The sequence below is a fragment of the Macrosteles quadrilineatus genome, unplaced genomic scaffold (genome assembly GCF_028750875.1).
Source record: "Macrosteles quadrilineatus isolate MER2022 unplaced genomic scaffold, UCM_ALF_1.0 Scaffold_1__1_contigs__length_201487025, whole genome shotgun sequence".
NCBI lineage: Eukaryota > Metazoa > Arthropoda > Insecta > Hemiptera > Cicadellidae > Macrosteles > Macrosteles quadrilineatus.
Window position 1 is genome coordinate 69,966,351 of NW_026542594.1, and position 25,810 is coordinate 69,992,160.

General features: G+C 33.8%; 1 protein-coding gene across 1 annotated transcript in view; it reads left to right on the plus strand.

Moving 5' to 3' along the window:
- Window positions 1-9,765, plus strand: part of LOC128997893 (TBC1 domain family member 14-like) — a 121,436-nt gene extending 111,671 nt beyond the window's left edge. Inside the window, exon 11 of the mRNA XM_054423684.1 lies at window positions 9,138-9,765. Coding sequence (XP_054279659.1) covers window positions 9,138-9,346 — 209 coding nt within the window. The 3' untranslated portion in view covers window positions 9,347-9,765. The remainder of the gene's footprint in view (window positions 1-9,137) is intronic.
- Window positions 9,766-25,810: the final 16,045 nt, after the last annotated feature.

The window sequence follows — 25,810 nt, forward strand, 5'->3', positions numbered from 1 at the left end:
TACCCGGACCGGAACTGTGGCCAAAACTACAATTATAATCGGAATCACCCTACCAAGGAACAAAACCAATTATGTGCAATGAATAGGAAAAATTATAACTCGCCTATTACCCCAATTGCTCCACCCATGGATCCACAATTAAACAGCCATCATTCAAGTTCCCTTTTTCCAAATCTCCACAGAGAACGGAAAACCACTCGTCGCTGTAGATTACGGCCGAAAAGAATTATGTTTCCAACTGATTTTTCATTGAATACAGTGCCGAAATACTTATGTGATAAAAACAACTTTCTCTTAGAAAATAAATTATAAAATATTTAATAGTTCCAAACTTAATAAAGCCAGTCATCCTTGGAGTCTATGTACTATCTGCCCTTAAATTGGATTTGAAATTGAATACAAATGAAATCAATATGTAAATCAACAATAATAATGTTACAGTGAAGTTTAATTTGTGTCATCATGAAGGACAAATATGTCAAATAGTAGTTAATAATAGCCATAGGCCAAATAATAATATAACGATAATTTTGATAATATGGTATGTACGATGAGTACCATGATAATATATGATAGCACAACACACAACTTCAGTGATCAACAAAGTAATCCACCAAAGGAAGGACAGCACATTGACATTTGAGGAGATTAGGCCTAGTACATCATTAGCACCAAACACATATATTACTAAGGAAGAATTGTATTGCTTGTAAACGACCATAATTTAATTATGTATTCAATGTATGTTAATTTTTTGCTACAATACAAAAACTATTTATTTTCTTAATTAAAAAAGACTTTGAAAACTTCTTTATTACAGTTAGGAAGATTACAAAACTCACAGCATTTTTTAGGTTATGCCTTCAACTTAAAGTTAATATCTATATATATAATTCCATAAGTCAAATTTTTGTAAAGAAATTGTGAGCGACTGGATGGCCGTAGAAGGATGGGAGGGGTCTTATTTTAAAGGTCTTGACGTGAATTTTGAGGGAAAACTATTCATTTTTCTTATTTTTTTACCATAAATTCGCAACAGAATAAAACTTTTCCCATTAAAACAACATGGGGTTTAATTTGAAATTAAAACAGCTGTGCCACAGATTTGAAAACAGTGATCAATACACGCATTTGGTTTACTTTTAGCCAGTCAACTATGAAATGTATACTATAATAAAACTGAAATATTGAAGATTAGTCGGAAAAACGTCTGCATTCTTTGTTTATATTTAAATCATATACTCAAGTTTCATTTTTTCATGCTTTTACGTTATTGTCGTGTTAAAGGAATAAACGACATAGAATAAATATTCTGTATAAATAATCAAAGAGTCTAAATTAAATCTAACTTCTGTTTTGTTTTTATTTTTAAATCATATGTTCAAGTTTATTTTAAATGATGTTGTTTTCTTTATATTTCTACACATTTTAAGGTTAAGGTTGTGTGAATATATACAACTAAAATAACCTATAAATGTTATTGGTTCTAAAATGGTGTATTTGCATTCCTTCGTAAGTAAATTTTTTTAGTGCAGTGAATATACAACGTAGAGTAGTCATATTCGATCATACTTTTATAAAATCACCAGGGATTCAAGATGTTTTGGTATGTAGGCTGCTGGATATATATTCTTTTCATTATAAGTACTGTAATTAATATGAACGCCAGGGGAATACCACAAAGGTGGGGAACTGTTCATAGGAATGACAGTGCGCGTAGGAGAGCAAGAGTAGATAATGACAAACTTAATCAAGATATGTTACAACCCCTTTTTAGGAGACCCATGGTAGACGAGAGAAATGTAAATATTCATGATGCAGGATTACTGGACCAAGAGTGCATTCAATGTAGTGCTCTTCATTTTAGAGAAGAACTAACGAATAATCATTTTATGACATGTTGCCATAACGGACTTATTAACCTTCCTCAGTCAAAAACTAATGTAGAACTTAAAAGTTTGTTTGAAGAGAGCCCACAACTGTATAAATTCATTCGACAATGCAACAGTGCGATGGCTTTTGCTTATTTTTCAGCCAGTAAGAAAGATATTCCAGGAAAAGGACCATACTGTTTCAAAATTCAAGGACAGATTTATCGTTCAATCTCAGATTTGCTGCCTCAACATGATGAAGACCCCGTGTATGGCCAATTGTACATTATTGACACATCAACAGCAACAGAAATTCGTCAAAGGCGTTGAGAAAATAGTGACTTAAAACCTGAAATATTGTCAAAACTAGCTGAAATTCTATTAGAAAATCCATTTGCACAAATTTACAAAAGAGCTTCGGAAGAAATGGTTGTACAAGGTGACAGTGAATTAGAACTTAGGTTTGTAGACAGGATAAATATGGATCGTCGTAGGTATAATAAGCCTACTGCAGATGAAATTGCAGGCGTCTTCAATTCATCTGAAGGCGAACCTCCAATGAATTTTTAAAATTCCAAACAGGGAAGCTTTTATTTATCCTCATTAACCACAAGACCAAAGCTACCTTAGTAAACCAGTATTTATTCACAAACAATGATATGTTTGCTGCCTTTTCATGTTAAACCACTGGAGTGATTCAAATTATTTATTGAAAATGACATCAACAAAAGCAAACAAAGAAGAACAACAAACTGGTTTTTACACAAAAGATATGGTGTAGGGATGCCTATTCTGACACATAGATAATGTTATTCTGAGTTTGTTTAAATACCGGTATTGCAAAAAGTTGTTTTACATTTGAGCTTTTTAGGGACTTATGTCCCTACAAGCCACTAGTTAACTTTATTTGTGCAATTTTTGTTTGTTGAAAATTGAATCAGTTTACAAAACAATAACAAATATTTGTTTATTTACAACGAAAAACTCCTCAAAAAGATATTAAACATTACTTTCGCATAGTAAACATTCCTAATCTGTAGTAAACAATGTCGGTCTAATGATGAATTTTCTTAGATGATAAACATGTAACGAAAACCAGTCATTTCACAGTAGAGCTGCAAAATACAGTAGTATATTACGTTACTAGTACTGAAAATAGGTGTTTACTGGACGAGTGTGGTCATTCCTGTGCGAGACGAAGTCGAGTGTGGGATTACCATACGAGTCCGGTAAACACATTTTGGACGTGTGATGTATGATATTTTACGCCATACTACTCTAAGCTAACTTAAAAAGGTGAGTGAGCGTAGCGAACAAACTTCAACCAGGACGTGATTGAGCCATGCGAAGGAGCTAATCTTGAAAATTGTTCTGTATGTAATTAGAACAAATAATAAATGTATTTGTTAAAGTACAATTTTAACCAACTTTATTCAACACAACTTAAAAACAAAGTGAACAAGTAAACATTATAACCAGCTGATAATAGTTATAGAATAAATAAGCAATAAGTAAAGGTAGACATTTAGGATGTAACACCTCCCCTTCTTAGTGAGTTTCATAAGTTAAGTCTATCGACGGGTTTATGTGTCCGTTTTGATCGTCTCACTGTCATAGCGGAAGCTGGTGCCACTGGAACATCTGATATGTTGTTACTGGTCTCTGGATCATCTGGTATGTTGGGATCATTGGTCTCTGGATCAATGTTGTGATAATTTGTTACATGGTCTTCGGTGGGTTCCTCTCTGACTTCTCCAAAATTTGTTGGTATGAATACTTGATTTTGCTCATTCCTTAATGAAAACTCACACAAGTCCCGCCCTGAGCGTCTAATTTGGTCTTGATGTCGTCTGATTGGGCCACTGCTTGTGGTTATTTCATAATTTCTTGGTCCTTCTTTTTTGTTGATCTTTCCGAACCCCCATTTGTTGCAGGTTCCATAGAGGCGGTAGGCGACAGGGTCTTGGGCTTTAAAGGACTTTTGCCTGTCACGGTCTTGAGCTTTAAAGGACTTTTGCCTGTCACAGTCTGGGTCAAACTTTCGGTTCATTTTTTGTGACAAATCAGGATACAATAAGTCTAGTCTTGATCGAATTTGACGTCCAATGAAGAGATGTGAAGGAGATTGTCCTGTAGTACTATGTGGAGCTCTTCGATAGGCCATTAAATATCTCTGTAATTTTATTTCGATAGAGCCTTCCTCAAAGTGCATTGCTCTGATGGTATCTTTCAAGTCTTGCACATAGCGTTCTACTTGACCAACACACACACACACAATGTAGACTGAATGAATGTTAATGAATGTTAATGTGACTGAATGTTAATGAAATTTTTGAGGCATGTAGCAGGATGGTAAGGTGCTGATCTCTTGTGTCTAATTCCGTTTGATTTAAGAAATTTTTCAAACTCTAATGAAACAAATTGCCTTCCGTTGTCAGACACTAATATGTCAGGGATTCCAAAGGAGCCGAAGAATTTACGCAAAGCCTCAATGGTTTTATGTGAATTTATAGTTGTAAGTGTTACAATTTCTGGCCATTTACTGTAGGCATCCACAATTAGGAGAAAATAATGGCCATAAAATGGTCCAGCAAAATCAACATGAATTCTTTGCATAGGCCTTGAAGGATATTCCCAATGGTGAACTGGTGCTTTGGGTGATTCATGCTGTACTCGTTGACATCCCAAACAATTTAAGGTCATATTCTCAATGTCTGCATCAATTTTAGGCCACCAAACATACAAACGAGCTAGTCCCTTCATGCGAACTACACCCACATGAGCCTCATGAAGTTCTTTCAAAATTCTTGCACGAAGTTGTTTGGGAATCACCACACGATTCCCTTTTAATAAGCATCCAAGCTGAATTGACCATTCTTGTTCGTTAGAAGACATCGGGTGATGGATTGGCTCCCCTCTGATTAGTGATTGATAAATATCTCTAAGATCTGGATCAGATTGTGTATTTTTTGCTATTTCTTCAGCTGTGACAGGTAAAGTATAGATTTGTTCTATTTCATGAACATCGGCTGAGTCAATAACAGCAGCTTCTTCAACATTTTTAGGGAGTCTTGAAAGTGCATCAGCATTAACATTGTCTTTGGTTGATTTATACTTTATGTCAAATGAAAATGCCTAAAGGAATATAGCATAATGTTGTAGTCTTGTTGCGGCCATAAATGGTATTCCATTTTTCGGTCCAAATATTGATACCAGGGGTTTGTGGTCTGTAACTAGGGTGAAATGACGTCCATAAAGGTATTGGTAAAAGTGTTTAACTCCAAAATAAATTGCCAGGGCTTCTTTTTGTATGACACTGTACTGTTTTTGTGTTTGTGATAGTGTTTTGGAAGCAAATGCAACAGGTCTTTCGTTTCCATCCGGAAACACATGAGAAAGAATTGCCGAAATTCCAGATTGACTAGCATCTGTTGCTAGAATGAGTGGTAAGTGTGGGTCAAAATGGCATAGTATATTCTCTGACATCATTTCCTCCTTCACCAATTGAAAATCTCGTTCACATTCTTCAGTCCAATTAAAAGGTACATTAGCTCTTGTGAGATTAATAATGGCTTGCATCTTTTCACTTAAGTTTGGAATAAACTTTCGATAGTAACTTATCAACCCAAGGATTTGTCTAACTTCTTTCACATTACTTGGTCTCTTCAGGTTTCTTATTGCTTCAGTAATATGTTTACTTTTACTTATTCCCTTTGACGAGACACGGTAACCAAGAAAGTCAATCTCTGGTACAAGGAATTGAGATTTAGAAACATTAATGTGTAAATTGTTGTCTTTGAACCGATTTAATACAGCACGGAGTCTTTTCAAATGTTCTTCCTCACTGTGGGCTGTTATTTTGACATCGTCAAAGAAAACATCAACACCATCAATACCTTGTAGAATATTTTCCATTGCTGATTGCCAAATAGCAGGTGCACTTGCAATTCCGAATGGTAGACGATTTACTCGATATAGACCTTTGTGTGTATTAATTGTGAGCAATTCTCTGTATTCTTCTTTTACTGGCATGTGTAGGTAAGCTTCGGATATATCAATCTTTGTAAATTTAGTCGAATTACCCATTCTAGCCAAAATATCATGAATGCGGGGCATGTTGTGTTCTGGTATTACCAAATGGGGATTGAGGGTTACTTTGTAGTCTCCACACAGTCTGATATTCCCATTTGCCTTCATAATCGGTACAACTGGAGTAGCCCAAGAACTCTGATTCACCTTTGTAATTATACCTTCTTTTTCTAGGCTGTCGATTTCTGCACTAACTTTTGGTAACAAAGCATAAGGTAGTGGTCTAGCTTTTTTTTAAACTGGTGTAGTGTCAGGCTTTAAGTTAAGAAGTGCTTCTCCCCCTTTGAAACTTCCAACTCTTGGTTCAAATATGGATTTAAATTCCATTAAAATATCGTGTACTTTGGGATTTGAGTGTTTAACTCTATTCAAGTCAGCTCCGTGAACGTTATTTATGTCTGACCAATTTATTTTAATCGATCTCAGCCATTCCCTACCAAATATCGTATCTCTATTACCATCGACTATATACAATGGAAGATATTTGGTTTGGTTACCGTAACCAACCTGAACAATGGTTTTACCCAATGGAACAAATTCATGTTTGTTGAAATCTCTTAAGATTATGTCTGGATTCATTAAAGGTCTGTGTTTTGGAAAAAACTTAGAAAAGTTACTTTTTGACATCAAAGATACCCCTGCTCCTGTATCTAGTTCAAACGGAATAGTTTTCCCATTTATTTTTATGTTTAACATAATTTTCCTAAATTTATCTTCTGAGGTATTCATAGAACAAATGTCAATAACATTAGTTTCCTTATAGAGGGATCTACCAGAATTGTTCATATTTTGTCGTAGTAATATTTCACTTTGATCTTCGAACAAGTCTGTTATTTGTTTTACATTTCTTGAGGTAGTGTTAAATGTGGTCTTATTTTGTCTTTGCAATTTGATAGGTGCATTAGGATTCCTAAAACAAATCTTTGCTAGATGCCCTATTTTTTTACAGAAGTTACATGTTGTATTTTTGTGTTTGCATTCAGATATGTATTCATGTAACTCTCCACAACGGTAACATTGTTTAAGATTGGTACTGTTTTTAGGTTTTTGAAAACTTTTCTGTTGTACAACATTTAAGTTAACCGGCAATTCATTGTTTTCATGATTGAATTTTGATTGGATTGTTATTGAATCGTTTTGAGCCTTTTCAATTACTTGAGCCATGTCTACAGCTTTTTCAAAACTCAAATCACTGTCACTTAGAGTAATTAACCTTGTCTGTATTTTTTCATCCCTTAGACCGAGTATGAATTGGTTTCTCAGGGCTTTTGACAGAAATGTGCCGAAATTACAATATCTAGACAACTTTCTAAGATCCAATGAAAATTCAGAAACGTTTTCTCCTTCATATTGGTGTCTACAATGAAATTTGAATGTCTCTGATACTTCATTTGGTTTCGGTGTAAAATGTGAATTTAGAGTTTGAACTAATTCAGCATAGGATTTAGTTATAGGTGATACAGGATGCAATATATCCCTAAGTTTACTGTAAGTGTCTGATCCAATACAGTGAAGTAACGTAATTTTCTTTTCATCTTCCGAAATGTTGTTATAAATGAATGATATCTCTAGTCTTTCCATATACATTTCCAATGTTTCATATCTTTCATTAAAGGGTCCAATCAATGCTGAGTTAATCATTTGAATGTTTTGAGAGGTGTTTGAATTACTTGTACTCACCTCCATCGTCGCCAAATTGTTCTGTATGTAATTAGAACAAATAATAAATGTATTTGTTAAAGTACAATTTTAACCAACTTTATTCAACACAACTTAAAAACAAAGTGAACAAGTAAACATTATAACCAGCTGATAATAGTTATAGAATAAATAAGCAATAAGTAAAGGTAGACATTTAGGATGTAACAAAAATGAATGAGCATTGACATAAATCCACATTAGGACAGGACGACGTCTGAGGGGCCAGCTAGTCTATATATATATAAATCCAATGTATGTTTGTTTGTTTGTTTGTCCTTTATGGACTCGGAAACCGCTCGACAGATTGTAATGAAACTTTCAGGCATTATTCAAGGATGGTTTGTGTGAAGTTTGGTGCAGATCCGTCAAAAGGGCTCAACCCCAGTGGCTCTGGAGTTTCCCATGTTAACCTTATGAGTACTCATATTTAAATGGAATTAAAGAATCTTGGTTCAACTAAACAATTTGATTCTGTGATGTTCAATAGCATAAAAATGTTAATAGGTTTACCAACAGGGTGCAGCAGTACTATTTTTTAAATTTATGACAACAGCTAATTTGCAACCAAAAGGTGAATAAGCTAAAAACATTAGGACAGGACAACGTCTGTCGGGCCAGCTAGTTGCCAAATAAAATCAGCTGGTTGGTGTCCGGTAAAAACTCATTACAGTACATTAACACGAGAATTCTTCGAGAACACGAAGAGATTTCTTGTGCGTGCTATCATTCTAAGTCATAATATGTTATTTAACTATAATTAAATAACTGAGCCAAGCCACACCTATATCACAGCCATTTTGATGATCTAAATTTAGTAATGCATTCTACCAATTAAACTAATAAATAAGAATAAGCTAAAAACTCCTTTTGCGCCTTATGGGCCCGAAAGGTACTAATAACTCAGTTTACATAATGGAATATTTAATTGACGATAGAATCCCTAACCCCTTAGTCCCCCCCCCCCCCCCCGTACTGAAAAGAATTAGAACATGATATTTAAATAACTAATGATTTAGCTTAATACTATAACTTATCAATTTCATCCCGTTCCTCGTCGATGTGAACACTCCGGGGACTCCAGGCAACGACTGACCTCCTTCTACCCCTTCCCTACTCCCTCCAGTGTTCGCGACTAAAGCGGATTGAACCGGTTGATAGCAGCTCTGCTGTGACGCGAGCGTCACAGTAGTACAAAATGAAACCCCATTTGATTAATCCGGCGGCAGACAGCTGTTTTCTGGACTAAATCCTTGTGTGGGAAGCTCTTTAAAATAGAGTAGTGTGGCGTAAAATACATTTCATCAAACAAAAAGATTTTAACAAAAAAAAGTTTTTTTTCACCCTCGCTCATTTTAATTGTTTGGTTATGGCTACCAGGTTTTCTTATTAAAACAACTAGAATTTGATTTTTCCTCATTTTGTGTTTAAAGAAGAAGAAGGAGCTAGTTGTTGTCATGACTAATTTGTATGTTGTAGGTGTACTGCACCTGTGTCAAGATATACTTCTGCAGTTGGATTTTGTACGAGGATCTCAGTTCCTCACTCGGCTACCAGATGATCTTCCTGGGGATCAGCTGTTCAAGAGCATCGCCTGCATTAGGATGATAACGGGCAAACTGACATTTCAGGACATTCTTTCCCTCCATTCTCCTGACTTTGACAGCCAAGGAACGTGTCTTTCTTAGGATAAAGTTAAACCTAATTTTTTATTAGATGATATTGACATTATTTTAGAAAATACATATATTTTTATAAAATTAGTTTTAATAGTATGAAATTAATGTTATTATCTGAGAGATGTTATTTTATGATGAATTTCTAGTTTCATGATTGTTATATAACAAATTTTTTGAGCTTTATAATTATTACATTATTACTATCTTTAAGAAGGTATATTTGGCACAGATTAATTAGGTAACCAATTTGGTTCTTTGAAAGTTTTTAAATGTTTTATATTATAGCATTGACGATAGGTAGAGCCAAACATTCCATCCCTATTATACCAGTCAATGAATGAGATGTAGAGTGCGTGAGCAGGTAACTAAGCGATCCCTTCAGAAACTTGTTCAGGGGGCTTAGGGTGTTAACATACCAAAAGTCCTGACTCCTAGGTGGTGAGCCAGGGGTGGTGGGGGGGGGAAGGGGGGGTATAGTTACGCATTTTGGGGGTTTTTGATTATATCTCGATAAGTATCAACTTTTCATATACTATAATAAAATATAAAATTGAAGAAGTTTTAATGTATTTAAAATATATTTATATTTAAATAAAGATTAAACATTAATAAACTTAGTACCCAAGTAAAATTATTTATTAAAATATTTACTGACTATAGTTTTGGCTCTAAGGCCATTTTCAAAGTAAACAAAAATCTAAATAAAATATGTAAATAAATAAATAACATATGATATTATAAAACCTTTCTAACTTGTAACATAATTTTGTCTTCATTGATTAATTTATATACTATATGATGTGTTGTACTTATTTTCATTAATATTTTCTCAATTTGGCTATTGTTTCATATATTGGATTATTTAATTTTGGAATCATTGTTTTTAAAATATTTGATTTGTTATTTTTGTAGTTCATACAAATATTAATTTCTTCTTTTACATTCAATTTTTCTCTGCCTTTTTCAATTTCTAATATTGTTAAGTTTTCTTCAATATTAGTAAACTTATGTTTGGATTTAAGTAAATGCTCTGCAAAATTCGATTTCATTAATGTTTTGTTCTTCGATTTATATGCCAGTATATGTTCGTTGAATCTAACTGTCTGTTTCCTGATTGCTTTGTTAACACTCAAACATACCCCAATACATTTAAGCTACAGAACAAAAAATAACATTTAAAAAATTATACACAATAAAGCCAACAATCCTACAACAAACAATACAGCAAACATATACAACGCATCTGTTATCTACAAAATTAAATGCTCTGGCTGTGACAACTACTACATTGGACAAACCTATTGAAATTTTAAAGTTTAGATTCAACGAACATATACAGGCATATAAATCGAAGAACAAAATATCAATGAAATCGAATTTTGCAGATCATTTACTAAAATCCAAACATAAGTTTACTAATATTGAAGAAAACTTAACAATATTAGAAATTGAAAAAGACAGAAAAAAAATGAATGTAAAAGAAGAAATTAATATTTGTATGAACTACAAAAATAACAAATCAAATATTTTAAAAACAATGATTCCAAAATTAAATAATCCAATATATGAAACAATAGCAAAATTGAGAAAATATTAATGAAAATAAGTACAACACACATTGTTTGTTGTAGGATTGTTGGCTTTATTGTGTATAATTTTTTAAATGTTATTTTTTGTTCTGTAGCTTAATTGTATTGGGGTATGTTTGAGTGTTAACAAAGCAATCAGGAAACAGACAGTTAGATTCAACGAACATATACTGGCATATAAATCGAAGAACAAAACATTAATGAAATCGAATTTTGCAGATCATTTACTTAAATCCAAACATAAGTTTACTAATATTGAAGAAAACTTAACAATATTAGAAATTGAAAAAGGCAGAGAAAAATTGAATGTAAAAGAAGAAATTAATATTTGTATGAACTACAAAAATAACAAATCAAATATTTTAAAAACAATGATTCCAAAATTAAATAATCCAATATATGAAACAATAGCAAAATTGAGAAAATATTAATGAAAATAAGTACAACACATCATATAGTATATAAATTAATCAATGAAGACAAAATTATGTTACAAGTTAGAAAGGTTTTATAATATATATGTTATTTATTTATTTACATATTTTATTTTGATTTTTGTTTACTTTGAAAATGGCCTTAGAGCCGAAACTATAGTCAGTAAATATTTTAATAAATAATTTTACTCGGGTACTAAGTTTATTAATGTTTAATCTTTATTTATATATAGTAGCCCTATTATTCTATTTTCATATATATATTGATATATATATATGTGTGTGTGTGTGTCCGTTAGCACGATAACTCGAGCAAAAATGATCCGATTTTGATGAAATTTGGTATAAACATTTAAACCTACATTTATTCGAACGAGTTCGCGAACCAGTATGATCGGACTATGGGAACGGGGGTTTACGGGGGGTTTTATGGGGTAAAAATAGGTTTTTCCCATTTTTGACACAAAAAACATCAAATTTAGCAATTTCTTTCTAAACCATTTTGTAGAGCTTAAAAAAACAAATAATTTAGTATATTGAAGCGTTATTATGCGCCTAATGGTTATGGAGAAAATTAAAAAAAAAATGTAAATTTAAAATTCCCATGTTATTCTTATGGAGAACAAGTAAACTGTTGTAGTTTGCTTGTTTATGAACATATTTTGATAAAATTTGGAAAATGTTTTTATTTCTTACTAACTATTAACATAAAAAAACCAGTTTTACCCTTCCTGATGCAGCAAACCTAAGTACTTGTTAAACTAATTCTAAATAGGAAATGAATGTTATATTTTTAAGTAGACATTTTAGTTTAAATCCAATCAGGCTTAAATGGAAATTCGCTTAGTCTGCAGGTTTGCTGCGGCGGGGGTATTTTATAATTCTTAATAAAAAACACCAAAACACAACATTTTTGTTACCTCTCCCTCGCCTAAATTTTGGATCAATTTTTATGATTAAAGTGTCAAATTAGGTACTGGAAATTTTGTCAAGATTTCCAAAATATTCGTTATATTTCCTTTGGGCGGATAGGACTCGTCCCGTTTCGCATACTAATTTACATTTATTTCTGATGGAAGGAGTATTTTATTAAGATATTAATTAAATAAGTAATAACTTGTAATCTGTTTAAACAAAATAAACACATTATACAGACTGTCCCAAAAGTCCCGGACCGGGTTAATATTTTCCAAACGACAACAGATAAATCAATAAGATTTTGCACGTCAACACCACACTTAAAAATCTACTTTTTTAAGGAACTATAAATTTTCTGTCATACCATGGGGACGTCCCGCAAGGAGTCAGAAGGAAATCTTAAATAGAAGCATAGGTTGACATGTACATCAAATTAAAGGTCTTTGCTAGCAGAATATAATGCCGCAAATTCGAACTCAAACGGACAACCGAGTCAAGAATGACAGTAGTTCAAAGATTAATTTAATTTGCATTGCTATTATACGCTTACTCCTCGGGGGGCACAGCCCTAGGAATCGGAAGAAAATTGTTAACGTAAGCATGGGTCGATATGCACATCAAATTAAAGGTCTTCACTAGTAAATTACAATGCCGTAAATTCAAGCTCAAAAGAACGCCTGAGTAAAAAATGGCAGTCGTTCAAAGATTCAAAATGGTGGATTCAAGAAATCTTTGAACGGCTGCCATTTTTTATTCAGTTATCCGTTTGAGTTCAAATTTGCGGCATTATATTCTGCTAGTAAAGGTCTTTAATTTGATGTGCATATCAACCTATGCTTCTATTTAAGATTTCCTTCTGACTCCTTGCGGGACGTCCCCATGGTATGACAGAAAATTCATAGTTCCTTAAAAAAGTAGTTTTTTAGGTGTGGTGTTGATGTGCAAAATCTTATTGATTTATCTGTTGTCGTTTAGAAAATATTAAACCGGTCCGGGACTTTTGGGGCAGTCTGTATACTTTTCTTGTAAAAGATGTAATCTTCTTCAATTTTAGCGAATTTCCCTATAGGGAAGTAGCTATTACCGTAGGTCTCATGGTAAGACTTAAGCCCGGGACCGATTTACTTTTTCATTTTGATGTCCCCAGAGGCCAAAAACACCATTCGTTCAAATTTTTATGTATCTATATACAGGGTGAGTTTTAATTGTCCCCCCCCCCAACTTTTTTCTACATTTTTTCAAATATCAATCCCAGACCACTTCCAAACATTGTTGGGTAGTAGGAACTTCATTTTGACAAGGTGGTTATTTCCGGCCGCCATCTTGGATCCGCCATATTGGATGCAAAATTTTTTTTTCAAATGTAAAGGTGGGGTTGCGACCCATTATTTCAAACTAGATTTTTACCTTGATTACAATGCCGCAAACTGTTTTTAAAAATCTTGATTCATTCTAAAGTTATGAGGGCTTTTTAAAACTGTATTTTTAGCACATTTTAACATTGTGCATTTAAAATCTAAGACCATAATCTCAAAATAGTGCTAGATAAAGATAAGTATACACTACCAGTAATTGTTGACCTATTTTCATTTGGTTATGACTGATGTATTTTTTTCGGCCGCCATCTTGGATCCGCCATTTTGAAATGTGATAAATTATTTTAAATATGAAGGGGGTGTTGTGACCCATCATTTCGAAATACTTTTTTAAGCTAAACTCAATGCCGCAATCCATTTTTTGTTATCAAGTTTTATTTATGAAATATTGCAATTTTTTTGTAAAAAAGTCAATATTTAAAAATCAAAAAATGAAAATGAAAAAACGGATCATGGATCATCCGCCATTTTCCAAAATGGCGGCCAACTTTGAAATTTCTTATGGAACACCCTGTATTTTATCATGTTTTCGGATAGAACATGCAATTTAAAACCTTTTTTATTCTTAAAATTTATTCTATAAACCCACTTGTTTAGAAGTTACAGCCTATGGAAAAATGACTTCCGGTGTGCATTTTACATCATGTAGCTCCAAAAAAAAGTAGGTTTATAGCGAAAATGCGAAGAGAAAATACGTCAAATAAGTCTTAAAGTTGCATCCCATTCCAAAAAGTCCATAAAATTTGTTAAACATATTAGTTCTATTATTTAAAAATGGCGGCCATTTTCCAAAATGGCGGCAAACTTGAAAAGTGGAAAACTGTGTATTTTATGGTCTTAATGGAATGTGGATGCAATTTTAAGACTTATTTGACTTATTTTCTCTTTGCATTTCCGCTAAACCTACTTTTTTTGGAGCTACATGATGTAAAATGTACACCGGCAGTCATTTTTCCATAGGCTGTAGCTCCTAAACGAGTGGGTTTATCGAAAAAATTTCAAGAATAAAAAAGTTTTTAAATTGCATGTTCTATCCGAAAACATGATAAAATACAGGGTGTTCCATAAGAAATTTCAAAGTTGGCCGCCATTTTGGAAAATGGCGGCTGAATTTTTAAACACTAAAATCATATTTTTAACTGCCACAAAAAATAAAGGAATGTCCCCCATTTAAAGTTTTCTCTAGTTCTTACCGTTTCCGATATCCCAATGGTGGCCTCCTTGAGTTGATCACCCTGTATATACAGGGTGATTGATATAAAATCATATAAAATCACTGTGATATAAGTGTGCCAGCCGTTTTATTCGAAAACTATAAGAGATATCAAAAAAAGTTAAATGGTAAGTGCCTTGGATTTTTTTTTTAAAAAATTGTAGTCAAGTCAAACAAATTATTTTAGCCGCCATTTTTCCAATATGGCCACCAACTTTGATTTTTCTTATGGAACATCCTGTATTTTATTATGTATTCTAGTAGAACATGTGATTTTAAGACGAATTTATTCTTGTGATTTTTTTCATAAACCTAACCGTTTCAAAGATAATAATGGTTAAAGTTTTGAAATGTTTGCATGAGAAAGAGTTTCGATACAGGCCTAAGGCCCCTCGCCCACTATACGATTTCGGTCGTACGACACTGTGTCGGAACGACAACATTTCAACAGTGAACCATTGGATCTTATGAGAGCTTGCCCACTGTACGATAATCTCACGACTACGATAAACTGTCGTGAAGCAGTCGTCCACTGCCACTGTGATACACGACTGTCGTACGACTGTATAACTCGCAGTGGCGTGTATGATCAAATGGGCGCTCGCCCACTATACGATTTTTATCGTATGTCGTGCGTGCGTTCCACCCAAGTCCTCCTAGTCCTAGTTCGCGCTGAGCCTTCTCGCTGTTCACTTCGCATGACTTTCGCTAATTTAAGTTTTGTCATTTAAAATGGTGTTTTCGTCTTTTTAAATCGTTTTTTTGTATAATTTTGATCATGCATATATTTTTTACAATTAATTCATACTTGTTTATTATAATGTTTGATATCGCTTAGTTTTTGTCTATTTCAGCCAACATTTTGCGTGATGTGGATCATGTCTGTATTCCTGACAGTTCGTTCATATTTTTTCTTCATACTATTTTAATGTAGGTACTGTATTACTTATAAGTAAATGTAAAAAAAATTAATAAAACAATGCGACTTTTATTATTCCTTAATTTTTGTATAACCATTGTTGTTAATTATGTTGTGTTAAATAGTTTGTCTAAAATACCTAAGTATTACTTTTTGCAGATTATATTTTTAAACAAATAATATTAATATTTAAAAACAATACAAAACATGTTCGAACATACAAACCTTTGATAAGACCATCCCAAAACCTATGAAAGTTATATAACAAACATTAGTAAAGTTAAAAACTTGTTAAATGGCACGGACTCGTATAATTTTAAAATCTCTTTAAACAGGAAAATTACCTTAACATTAACCTACATTAACTTAAGAAATAATCCACACATAAAAAATAATTACTTTTTTAATGATGTAGCCCCACATTGACCACTTCCAACAAAACGTATCAAATATATAATATAATCTTTCTAACCTCAACGTAATAGCTAGACTTTCTTTAGAAGTGATGCAGTTCCTCAGTTTAGTATTTCAGTAGGCAATTGTAGCTTTTATTTTCTGGTGTAATTCATCAAAGGACGCAGCAGACATTCTGAAGTAGTTGAAAAACTTGTTATCATCACGCCGAAGTTCATAAAAAAGAGTTTGAAATGATCCTGTGTGTTCCCTACTTTGATTAATAGGGTGAATCCAATACTTCCGCTTAACCATACGACGCTTAATTCTGCGAAATAGCAGCCACAAAGCAACAACACGTAAAGGATCCATTGTTTGACAAAAAAAAACCATTGTTAAGATATTGCGCAACACACTCACTCCTCCATGGCTACCGAGCAACTGGTCATTTATCCGATAAAGTGTCGTACAGTGGGCGAGGACCACACATACGATAAGAATATCGTACGACACAGTGTCGTACGACTTAAATCGTATAGTGGGCAAGAGGCCAAGCAAGCATGCCAGCTGTTTTATTCGAAAACCATTCAAAATTTCACAACTTAAACCATTATTATCTTTGAAACGGTTAGGTTTATGAAAAAAATCACAAGAATAAAATTGTCTTAAAATTACATTTTCTACCAGAATACATCATAAAATACAGGGTGTTCTATAAGAAAAATCAAAGTTGGCGGCCATATTGGAAAAATGGCGGCTAAAATAATTTTTTCGACTTAACTAAAATTTTTTAAATAAAAAGTCCAAGGCACTTACTATTTAACTTTTTTTAATATCTCTTATGGTTTTCGAATAAAACGGCTGGCACACTTATATCACAGTGATTTTATATGATTTTATATGATTTTATATCGTATATATACAGGGTGAATAAAAAGTCAAGACCCCCCCATCTAATATTTTTCCAAGTAAATATACAGAGATATGCTTTTGGGGGTCGTGCAATCTTAGCAGGAAGTTTCTTTTTATGATTTTGAAATTTTTGAGTGTCCCCCCAAAAGGGGAGATTTGGGGGGTAACTCAAATATTTTAAATGTAAACCCCCTTCAAGTGACACCTCATTTTAAAGTGTTTACAAAAACTTAAAGAATGGTGAAAACTAGAGGTCGCTATCTCTTCTCTGACCAAAATGGTAGCCCGTCAAATGTTGTGGAAAATCAATGGTAAAATTGGTTCGTAATTGTAATATTGGCTACCATTTTGGATAGAGAAGAGATAGTGAACTCTGGTTTTCACCATTCTTTAAGTTTTTGTAAACACTTCAAAATGAGGTGTCACTAAATGGGGGTTAACGTATAAAATCTTTGAGTGTCCCCCCAAAAGGGGGGATTGGGTGGGCAACTAAAAACTTTTTAATGTAAAACCCCATCAAGTGACACCTCATTTTGAAGTGTTTAAAAAAACTTAAAGAATGGTGAAAATCAAGAGTTCACTATCTCTTCTCTATCCAAAATGGTAGCCAATATTACAATTACGAACCAATTTTACCATTGATTTTCCACAACCTTTGACGGGCTACCATTTTGGACAGAGAAGAGATAGCGACCTCTAGTTTTCACCATTCCTTAAGTTTTTGTAAACACTTTAAAATGAGGTGTCACTTGAAGGGGGTTTAGATTTAAAATATTTGAGTTACCCCCCAAATCCCCTCTTTTTGGGGAAGACTCAAAAATTTCAAAATCATAAAATGAAACTTCCTGCTAAGATTGCCCGACCCCTAAAAGGATATCTCTGTATATTTACTTGGAAAAATATTAGATGGGGGGGGTCTTGACTTTTTATTCACCCTGTATGTGTTCATCCGCATGATAACTTGAGTAATTTTTGTCCGATTTTGATAAAATTTGGTTTGAAGGTGTAAGACGGGATAAAATTGAATGAGTTCGCGAACCAGCATGATCGGACTATGGGAACGGGGGTTTATGGGGGGTTTTATGGGGTAAAAATAGGTTTTTCCCATTTTTGACCCTAAAAACAAAAAAATTCACAATTTATTTTCATACCATTTTGTAGAGCTTAAAAAAACAAATAATTTAGTATATTGAAGCGTTATTATGCGCCTAATGGAGAAAATTCAAAAAAATAGTAATTTTAAAATTCCCATGTTATTCTTATGGAGAATAAGTCAACTGTGGTAGTTTGCTTGTTTATGAACATATTTTGATCAAATTTGGAAAATACATTAATTTCTTACTAAACCACAGTACCTTTTAATATTTTACATTAAAAAAAAACTGTCTTCTCCCGGTTGCAGCAAACCTAAATACTCATTAAACTAATTCTGTTAAAATAGGGAATAAATGTGATATTTAGGGGTCTGCGGTACAGAAAATTTAAGGTCGGTACGGTTCGGTACGGTACAATATTTTGTACCTCGGTTCTCGGTACAAAATCGGTACGGTACGCGGCTACCCGTATTTTTGCGGTTTTCTTCTCAGATCTGTATTTGAACCATTATTTTTAATTTTAATACATTGACATTACTATGAAAATGGATAGTATCCTACATTCATGGTTTTCTAACAACAATTACTGTACCACACATTATTAAAACCTTTTACTCCTACGAGGATTGTGTCAAGAAAAATCACAGTTAAGGTAAAGGCTTTACCTATTTTACTCTGAGATACTTTGAATAGCCATGATAAAAATTATTTCCAACCAATACAATGTCTAGTTGTTTTTTAAACTTTTAAAAACCTATAAATGCATTCAGTACAAAATCAGTGTAGTTGACAGCTATTCACATTCAACAGATGACACTGAAAAACTGGATGTTATGATGAAGTAATGGCAAATAGCATCTTTTTTATCAGCTTGAAAACTAATTATAAGATGGATACATCTTTTGCAAAGTTTTTTTCTTACACTAAAATTTGGATTACCACAGAGTAATATTATTGTCTTTTCATTTACAAAGTTAACATCCACACATATCAATCATTAATTCATTAACTCAGACTCAATCCAATTTTCTTAGTATATTTTACGGATCTTCCAAAGAGTCAAAAGACCCAGGCCTAGACCTAATTATTTAGGGTGGCCTATATAAATTGAGTAGGTTACAATGAGGGTAGCAAAATCACTATCATAATTCTAGTTCATAAGATTTAGATTGCATAAAGTACCTTCAACAAAATACAAAAATCTAAGAAACAAAAAACATTTCAACCTTAACAGCCACATCCAAAAATATAAGACAAGATACAGAACATGCAATGACATTAATTTAAGACCGAGTAGGCTTGCATAACGGAAAAAATATGCAAACAACAACTACTACGCTTGTGGTTTCATCAATAGAAAGATAAATTATCTATAACAAATATCTTAACTTATAAAATAAGATTGTAGATTAGTAACGACTTTAATATGAAGCCATAAACAGTTTTATGGCAGAAGGCAATGGCCAGCGGCAAATTGAAAATTCACGAAATTCACTCTGACTGAGTTAGAGATAACATTTACAGTCATCATAAAACTATTATTTTTATGATAAAATAGAATTGGGAAAGTCGTAAAGGAATAAAAGTGATAAAACTCAACAGTTCTTGGAAGTACTTGAATACGTGATAAAATGTTAATGGATTTGGGACTGCTAATGGGTTTTTTATTGCATCACCACCCTAGTAATAAATTATGAAGATGTAAACAAACATCTGATAAGACTTTTATGTGCTCAGAACCAACCACCGTTGACTATGATAAGTAATTTATTACTATAATAGGCTGTACCGAACCGAATTTGTACCAAAACCGATGACCGCAGACCCCTAGTGATATTTTTAAGGAGACATTTTAGTTTAAATCCAATCAGGCAGATGGAAATTCGCTAAGTCTGCAGGTTTGCTGCGGCGGGGGTATTATAATTTAATCAATAAGTATAAAAGAGGATGTTTGTATATATATATATATATATATATATATTTGTTTGGCAGTGATAAACTCAGACACCGCTGAACCGATTGCCACGAAACTTGGTACATACGTGTAGAATTTCATGGAATAGGTTTATACACCATCAATTTCGTGATCCGTCCAATCGGCTCCGCCCCAGTGGCTCTGGAGTTTCCCATGTTAACCTTATGAGAAATGGAATTAATGAATCTTAACAGCTGTTTCAATTAAACAAGTTGGTTCTGTTCTATGATGTTCAATAGCATTAAAGTTACAAGGATTACCAGCAGGGTGCAGCACTATTATTTCTTTTACATTTATGACAACAGCTAATTTGCAACCAAAAGGTGAGTGAGCGTAGCGAACGAACTTCAACCTGGAGGCGAGTTAGTGTAGCGAACGAACTTCAACCAGGACGTGATTGATCGCCATGCGAACGAGATCATCTTGAAAATTAAGAAGTTAAACGGGGTTCAAAGCCCGCGGGTTACAGGTAGTATAGTAGGCTATACAAACATTTGATAGTTTTCGAGATATAAAAAAAAACCCAAAATGCGTACCTATACCACCCCCTTTCCCCCTCCACCCCCTGGCTCACCTCCTAGGAGTCAGGACTTTTGGTATGTTAACACCCTAAGCCCCCTGAACAAGTCTCTGAAGGAATCGTTTAGTTACCTGCTCACGCAATCTACACCCACTTTCGGATCATTCATTGACTGGACTATACAGGGTGGTAAAAAAGTCCCAAGACAGTTAAATATTTTTAAAAAATAATGCAGATAGAGCTACAATACTTGGTACAAAGTTACAGGGCATAAAACTCTATTTTAACACATATTCAGTGATCCAATAACTCTTCAGGGGGACGGCCCACAAGGAGTCGGAATAAAATCTTAAATGGAAGCATAGGTCAATATGCACATCAAATTATAGGTCTTTTTTAGTAGAATACAATACCGCAAACCGCACTTCAAAAGGTCGATCCTGCGCAAAATGGCAGATGTTCAACGATTTCTTGAATCTGCCATTTTGAATCTTTGAACGACTGCCATTTTTTACTCAGGCATTCTTTTGAGCTTGAATTTACGGCATCGTAATCTACTAGTGAAGACCTTTAATTTGATGTGCATATTGACCTATGCTTCCATTTAAGATTTTCTTCCGACTCCTTGTGTGCCGTCCCCCTGAAGAGTTATTGGATCATTGAATATGTGTTAAAATAGAGTTTTATGCCCTGCAACTTTGTACTAAGTATTGTAGCTCTATCTTCATTATTTTTTAAAATATTTAACTGTCCTGGGACTTTTTTACCACCCTGTATGTTAAAGTTGTAATAATAAGTTTTTTAATAAAAATGAGTTAATTTAAATAGAGTCACCAACACAGTTTGCTGATGTAAATTACTGATTTATGTTGAATAAACCATCTTTTCAACCGAACCAGAATCAAAAGAACTGCTTATTGCAAACTAACATCTTTTCTGTCACTTTATTTAAATAACCACTCAGTATTTGATGAGCTGTGTATTTAAACTGTACGATCACAGTAAGAAACACCCCTGCCGCAGCCAACCTGCAGAATAACAAAAATTCCACTTACCTGGTTGGATTTCCACCAAAATAATCATTTAACATAGTCAGATTTATTTCCTATTTTCAGAATTTTCACAGCGGTAATTGGACCGTTATTGCCCCGCTTTCACTCCTCGTGCATAAACGCAGCCTTAAGTCAAAAAGTGTGGAATTATCGAGATTCTACTGTAGGGGCCTACTTGTTTATGGATATATTTTAATTAAATTTTGCAATTTTGTCTATTTCATAGGTACTAATCTATACAAATTTCAATAAAACACACACACTTATTAAGCCTTTCATGTAGCAGCCTTGATGCTTATAAAAATTCATGTTGTTTAAATAGGAAATAAATCTGAAAATTTTCAGGTAATATTTTAGTAGAAATCCAGCCAGGTAAATGGAAATTTGCCTAGTCTGCATGTTTGCTGCGGCGGGGGTAACTAATTTGAAATATTTTTTATGATATCAGTCTCGTTTTGACAACACACTTTTTGAATTGATTGTTGTGCTGGCAGTGGCAACAACTGCCGGGATATATTATTGCCCAAGAAGGATAAAGTATATTTGCATTTTTGTTTCACAAGAAAATGTCTAATTTGCATAAGAGTGTCATATCTATATAATTAATACGCTACATGAAACTTTGTCGGTTGAACTCCTCCGCCATTTCTTAACCGATTTTATCCATTGACGTCTCATTGGAAAGACCGTGTCGCGTAGATTTGCAAACTGGCCTTACATTTTTGAAAAAGTCCCCTGGGCTCTGCCCCAGTGGCTTTGAAAGTTCCCATGTTATCCTTATGAAGAACATAATTGTTTACATTTTGATCAGCTGTATAATTTAATTGCTGTTATTTATTATTCAATTCAATGAAACGCATTGAGTACATTTATTTACTATTTGAGTTTGTGTAAACATAACCTCCAAGACGGATCGTGTTAGTATGGTTGTATCTTAAATTTGTGTACTGTATTTATCGTTGTTTTGTGTCGCTATGACGGATCGTGTTAGCATGATGGTAACTTAAATTTGTGCATTTATCGTTGTTTTGTGTAGCAATAATTTGTTTATTTGTTGTTTTTTTTCTTTTAAATGCCTCCAACGCGACTACAACGAAACATAGACAGGAGGCGTAATCGTGATAACAAACGCAGCTACAGAACCGGGGCGCGTAATAGACTTAACTCATCACAGTCAGCACCTGACCCTGGACAATCTCAACTATTAGGCTACAAATGCGCCCTAACACTATCCCAAAACGACTTTTCGTTGTCAATTGGCCCTCTATCAATGACCTGTGTTGCCTGTACAGCGAGGCATTTTGAGAAGGAGAAAACCGGATGGATTGCTTTAGGTTTATCAATAACTAAGATAAACATGGTCTGAGTTATACACGGTAATCTTTGAGTTGACTCTTTTAAACTCATTGTAAATATGACTGTTATTCGTTTTGAAATAACTTCTGTAATACTTTGCAATTGCTCGAATTCGAGCAACATGTACACTAGTTAAGGACAATTTCAGAAGCATTGAAACTGCTTGATATTTGTAGAAAATGAAGACGAGCAGTTAACACTTGAAATGCACAAACAACTACTTCTGGCAATGGTTTGAGCTAGTTGAATGTAGAATACTTGCTTGAAAACAATGCTTCTCATAAAATTTTAAATAATGTTAAATGTACAAAATTTAAGAAAACAAACCTCGGTATGGTGACTATTATTTGTGCAATTCTCAAAGCAGGCAATCCTTTAAAAAGTCACATATACCAATCGTATGGATCCATGCAAAATTATTTCTGCCTGAATTGTAAAATCTGGCCAAAATTGAGAAAATGACAATTGGCTAGGTTCAACCAGAATTGTGGGTTCACCAGATGACATTAGCAAGCAAACACAGATAAAATACTGATACAGTACAAATGATATGTATGTAATGTCCACCTCTTTACTTCAATATTCCTTTACTAGCTAGCCTTTACTGAAACTTGTTATAGATAAATAAGTATAGTTCTGAGCAAAACTGATAAGTTAAATTGATGATATAGTTGTATTTTGTATTACTAGTTGCTCTGCCCGTGCTTCGCTACGGGGTGAGAATGTAGAAAAGAATGATTTGGTTTTACTTTAAGATACTATAATATACTATAAGAAACAGTTACAACACACTTACCAGGGAACATATAGGCAAAGGCTCAATCGTAGGCCTACTTATTGATTATTTAAATGAATATCTCTTAATGTATTACAGTACCATCATTTAATATAGTGTATATCATTTAAAATAATGCAAAAGTATAATTCATTGACCACATGGCTCCAAGAAACAATTAATTCTCCTTGTAAACAAATTAAATTAAATAGCAGAACAGCATTTCTGACAACAGCTGGAGTTTCATAACAATGTTTGTTTACCATGTTAATCTTATGGAGAAATACGAAACTTTAAAGGGCCCCAGGGCCTCACTCTCTAATTATTTCCTTATAAAAAAAGTTTCCTGCACAACTTCACGTTACGCTCTTTCCAATGACACCAAAAACATGTCAATCGGTTCAGTAGTTTCGGAGGAGTAATTGTCACAAAAAACCTGCTTGCGTATTAAATAAGTACTAGTGGTCGTCCTGTGGTCGAAACTCGACCAAAAATAATTAATGTACAGACTTCTCTATTTTCTCCCCACACTGTAAATAAAACATGTGATTGGGATTTCTTCCATTTGTTTTGATTTTATGTTTACATTTTGTTGTTATTTCGTCACCATCATGGCAACCCAGTTGGTCCATGTTAATTTTTTAAAGTTTTCAAATTCGTTTTTTGTGCTTATTTTTTAGCCTATTTTAATTTATAAAGGGATTCTGCACATCTACAGGCAAATATCTTTCTAACAGTATGCGTAGATTTTCCCTGCGATGCACACAAGCTGAGAAAAAAGGTTTTAAAGAAACATGCTTGCCTATTAATATATAGATAGATAGATATCTATAGTCGAATTAAAAGTAAAAGAGTACTGGCAGCGGGCACTGCCGAATATAGCCGAAGTGGCTCGGGTGAACTCGCCGCTGTCCGTCCAATCAGGATCGAGCCCTCTACGCGTGGGAGGGGTTAGACTGGCTACAGCATTGCCACGTTTCAGCAACGCTTCCAACATCATTTTCGTACCTTCAATACAAACAGACTCCGTAAAGTGTTGTTGACCATGGTGTTTTATTGTGAGTTTTGAAAATAAACTGTCATCCGGTATTTTTACTGTTGTTAGTTTATCAGTTGTAGTCTGTATAATGGCTGAAAACACTACCCCAGTTATAAAAAAACGAGGTAGACCACGTATTCGTGCGAAAAGTGTTCCGGAATTAGGAACACGTGACGTTTCTTTTATTTACTTTCCGTAAAAGTGTTCCATACACTAAAGTCGGGAAGTAAGGAGTTCCTCTTAGAAGTCAATCTCGGGAGATGGTGTGTAAAGTGAGAGATTATTTTCAACAAGAAAAAATTAACAAAGGACCAATACTACCAGTTGAACAGGTTATAAATAGAACTGTGGCAGCGTTACAGGTTTACAAGAACACGGTGGTAAAAGTGTGTAACGAGAAAAAACGAAATGAAGAGAATGGGACTAAGCTAAGAACTCCTAATAAAAAAGTAGCTAAAACAAAAAGAGTGACCGGGCTAGACACATTCCAAAAAGATGCCATCCGCCGACATGTTTACGGCTATTTATCTAGGAAAGAGTATCCTACGGTGAAAAAACTTCACGTAACTCTTGCTGAGTCTGGTCTCTTTGCAGGAAGCAAGTCTTCTGTCGCCACTGTTTTAAACAGGCTAGGGTTTAAATACAAAAAGTTTGGCAACCGTAAAGTTTTAATGGAGAGAAGTGACATAGTTGCCTGGAGATGCAAATTTCTTTGAGAAATAAAGAACGAAGATTTTGACAAGATAATTTGGCTGGACGAAACTTGGGTGAACGCTGGCCACTGTCAAAAGAAAGGGTGGACTGACGACTCTGTTGAAGGAACTTTCCCTGCCCCTGTTGGAAAAGGAGGAAGAATTATACTTCTTCACGCAGGATGATCTCATGGTTTCATTCCGAATTGTTTATTA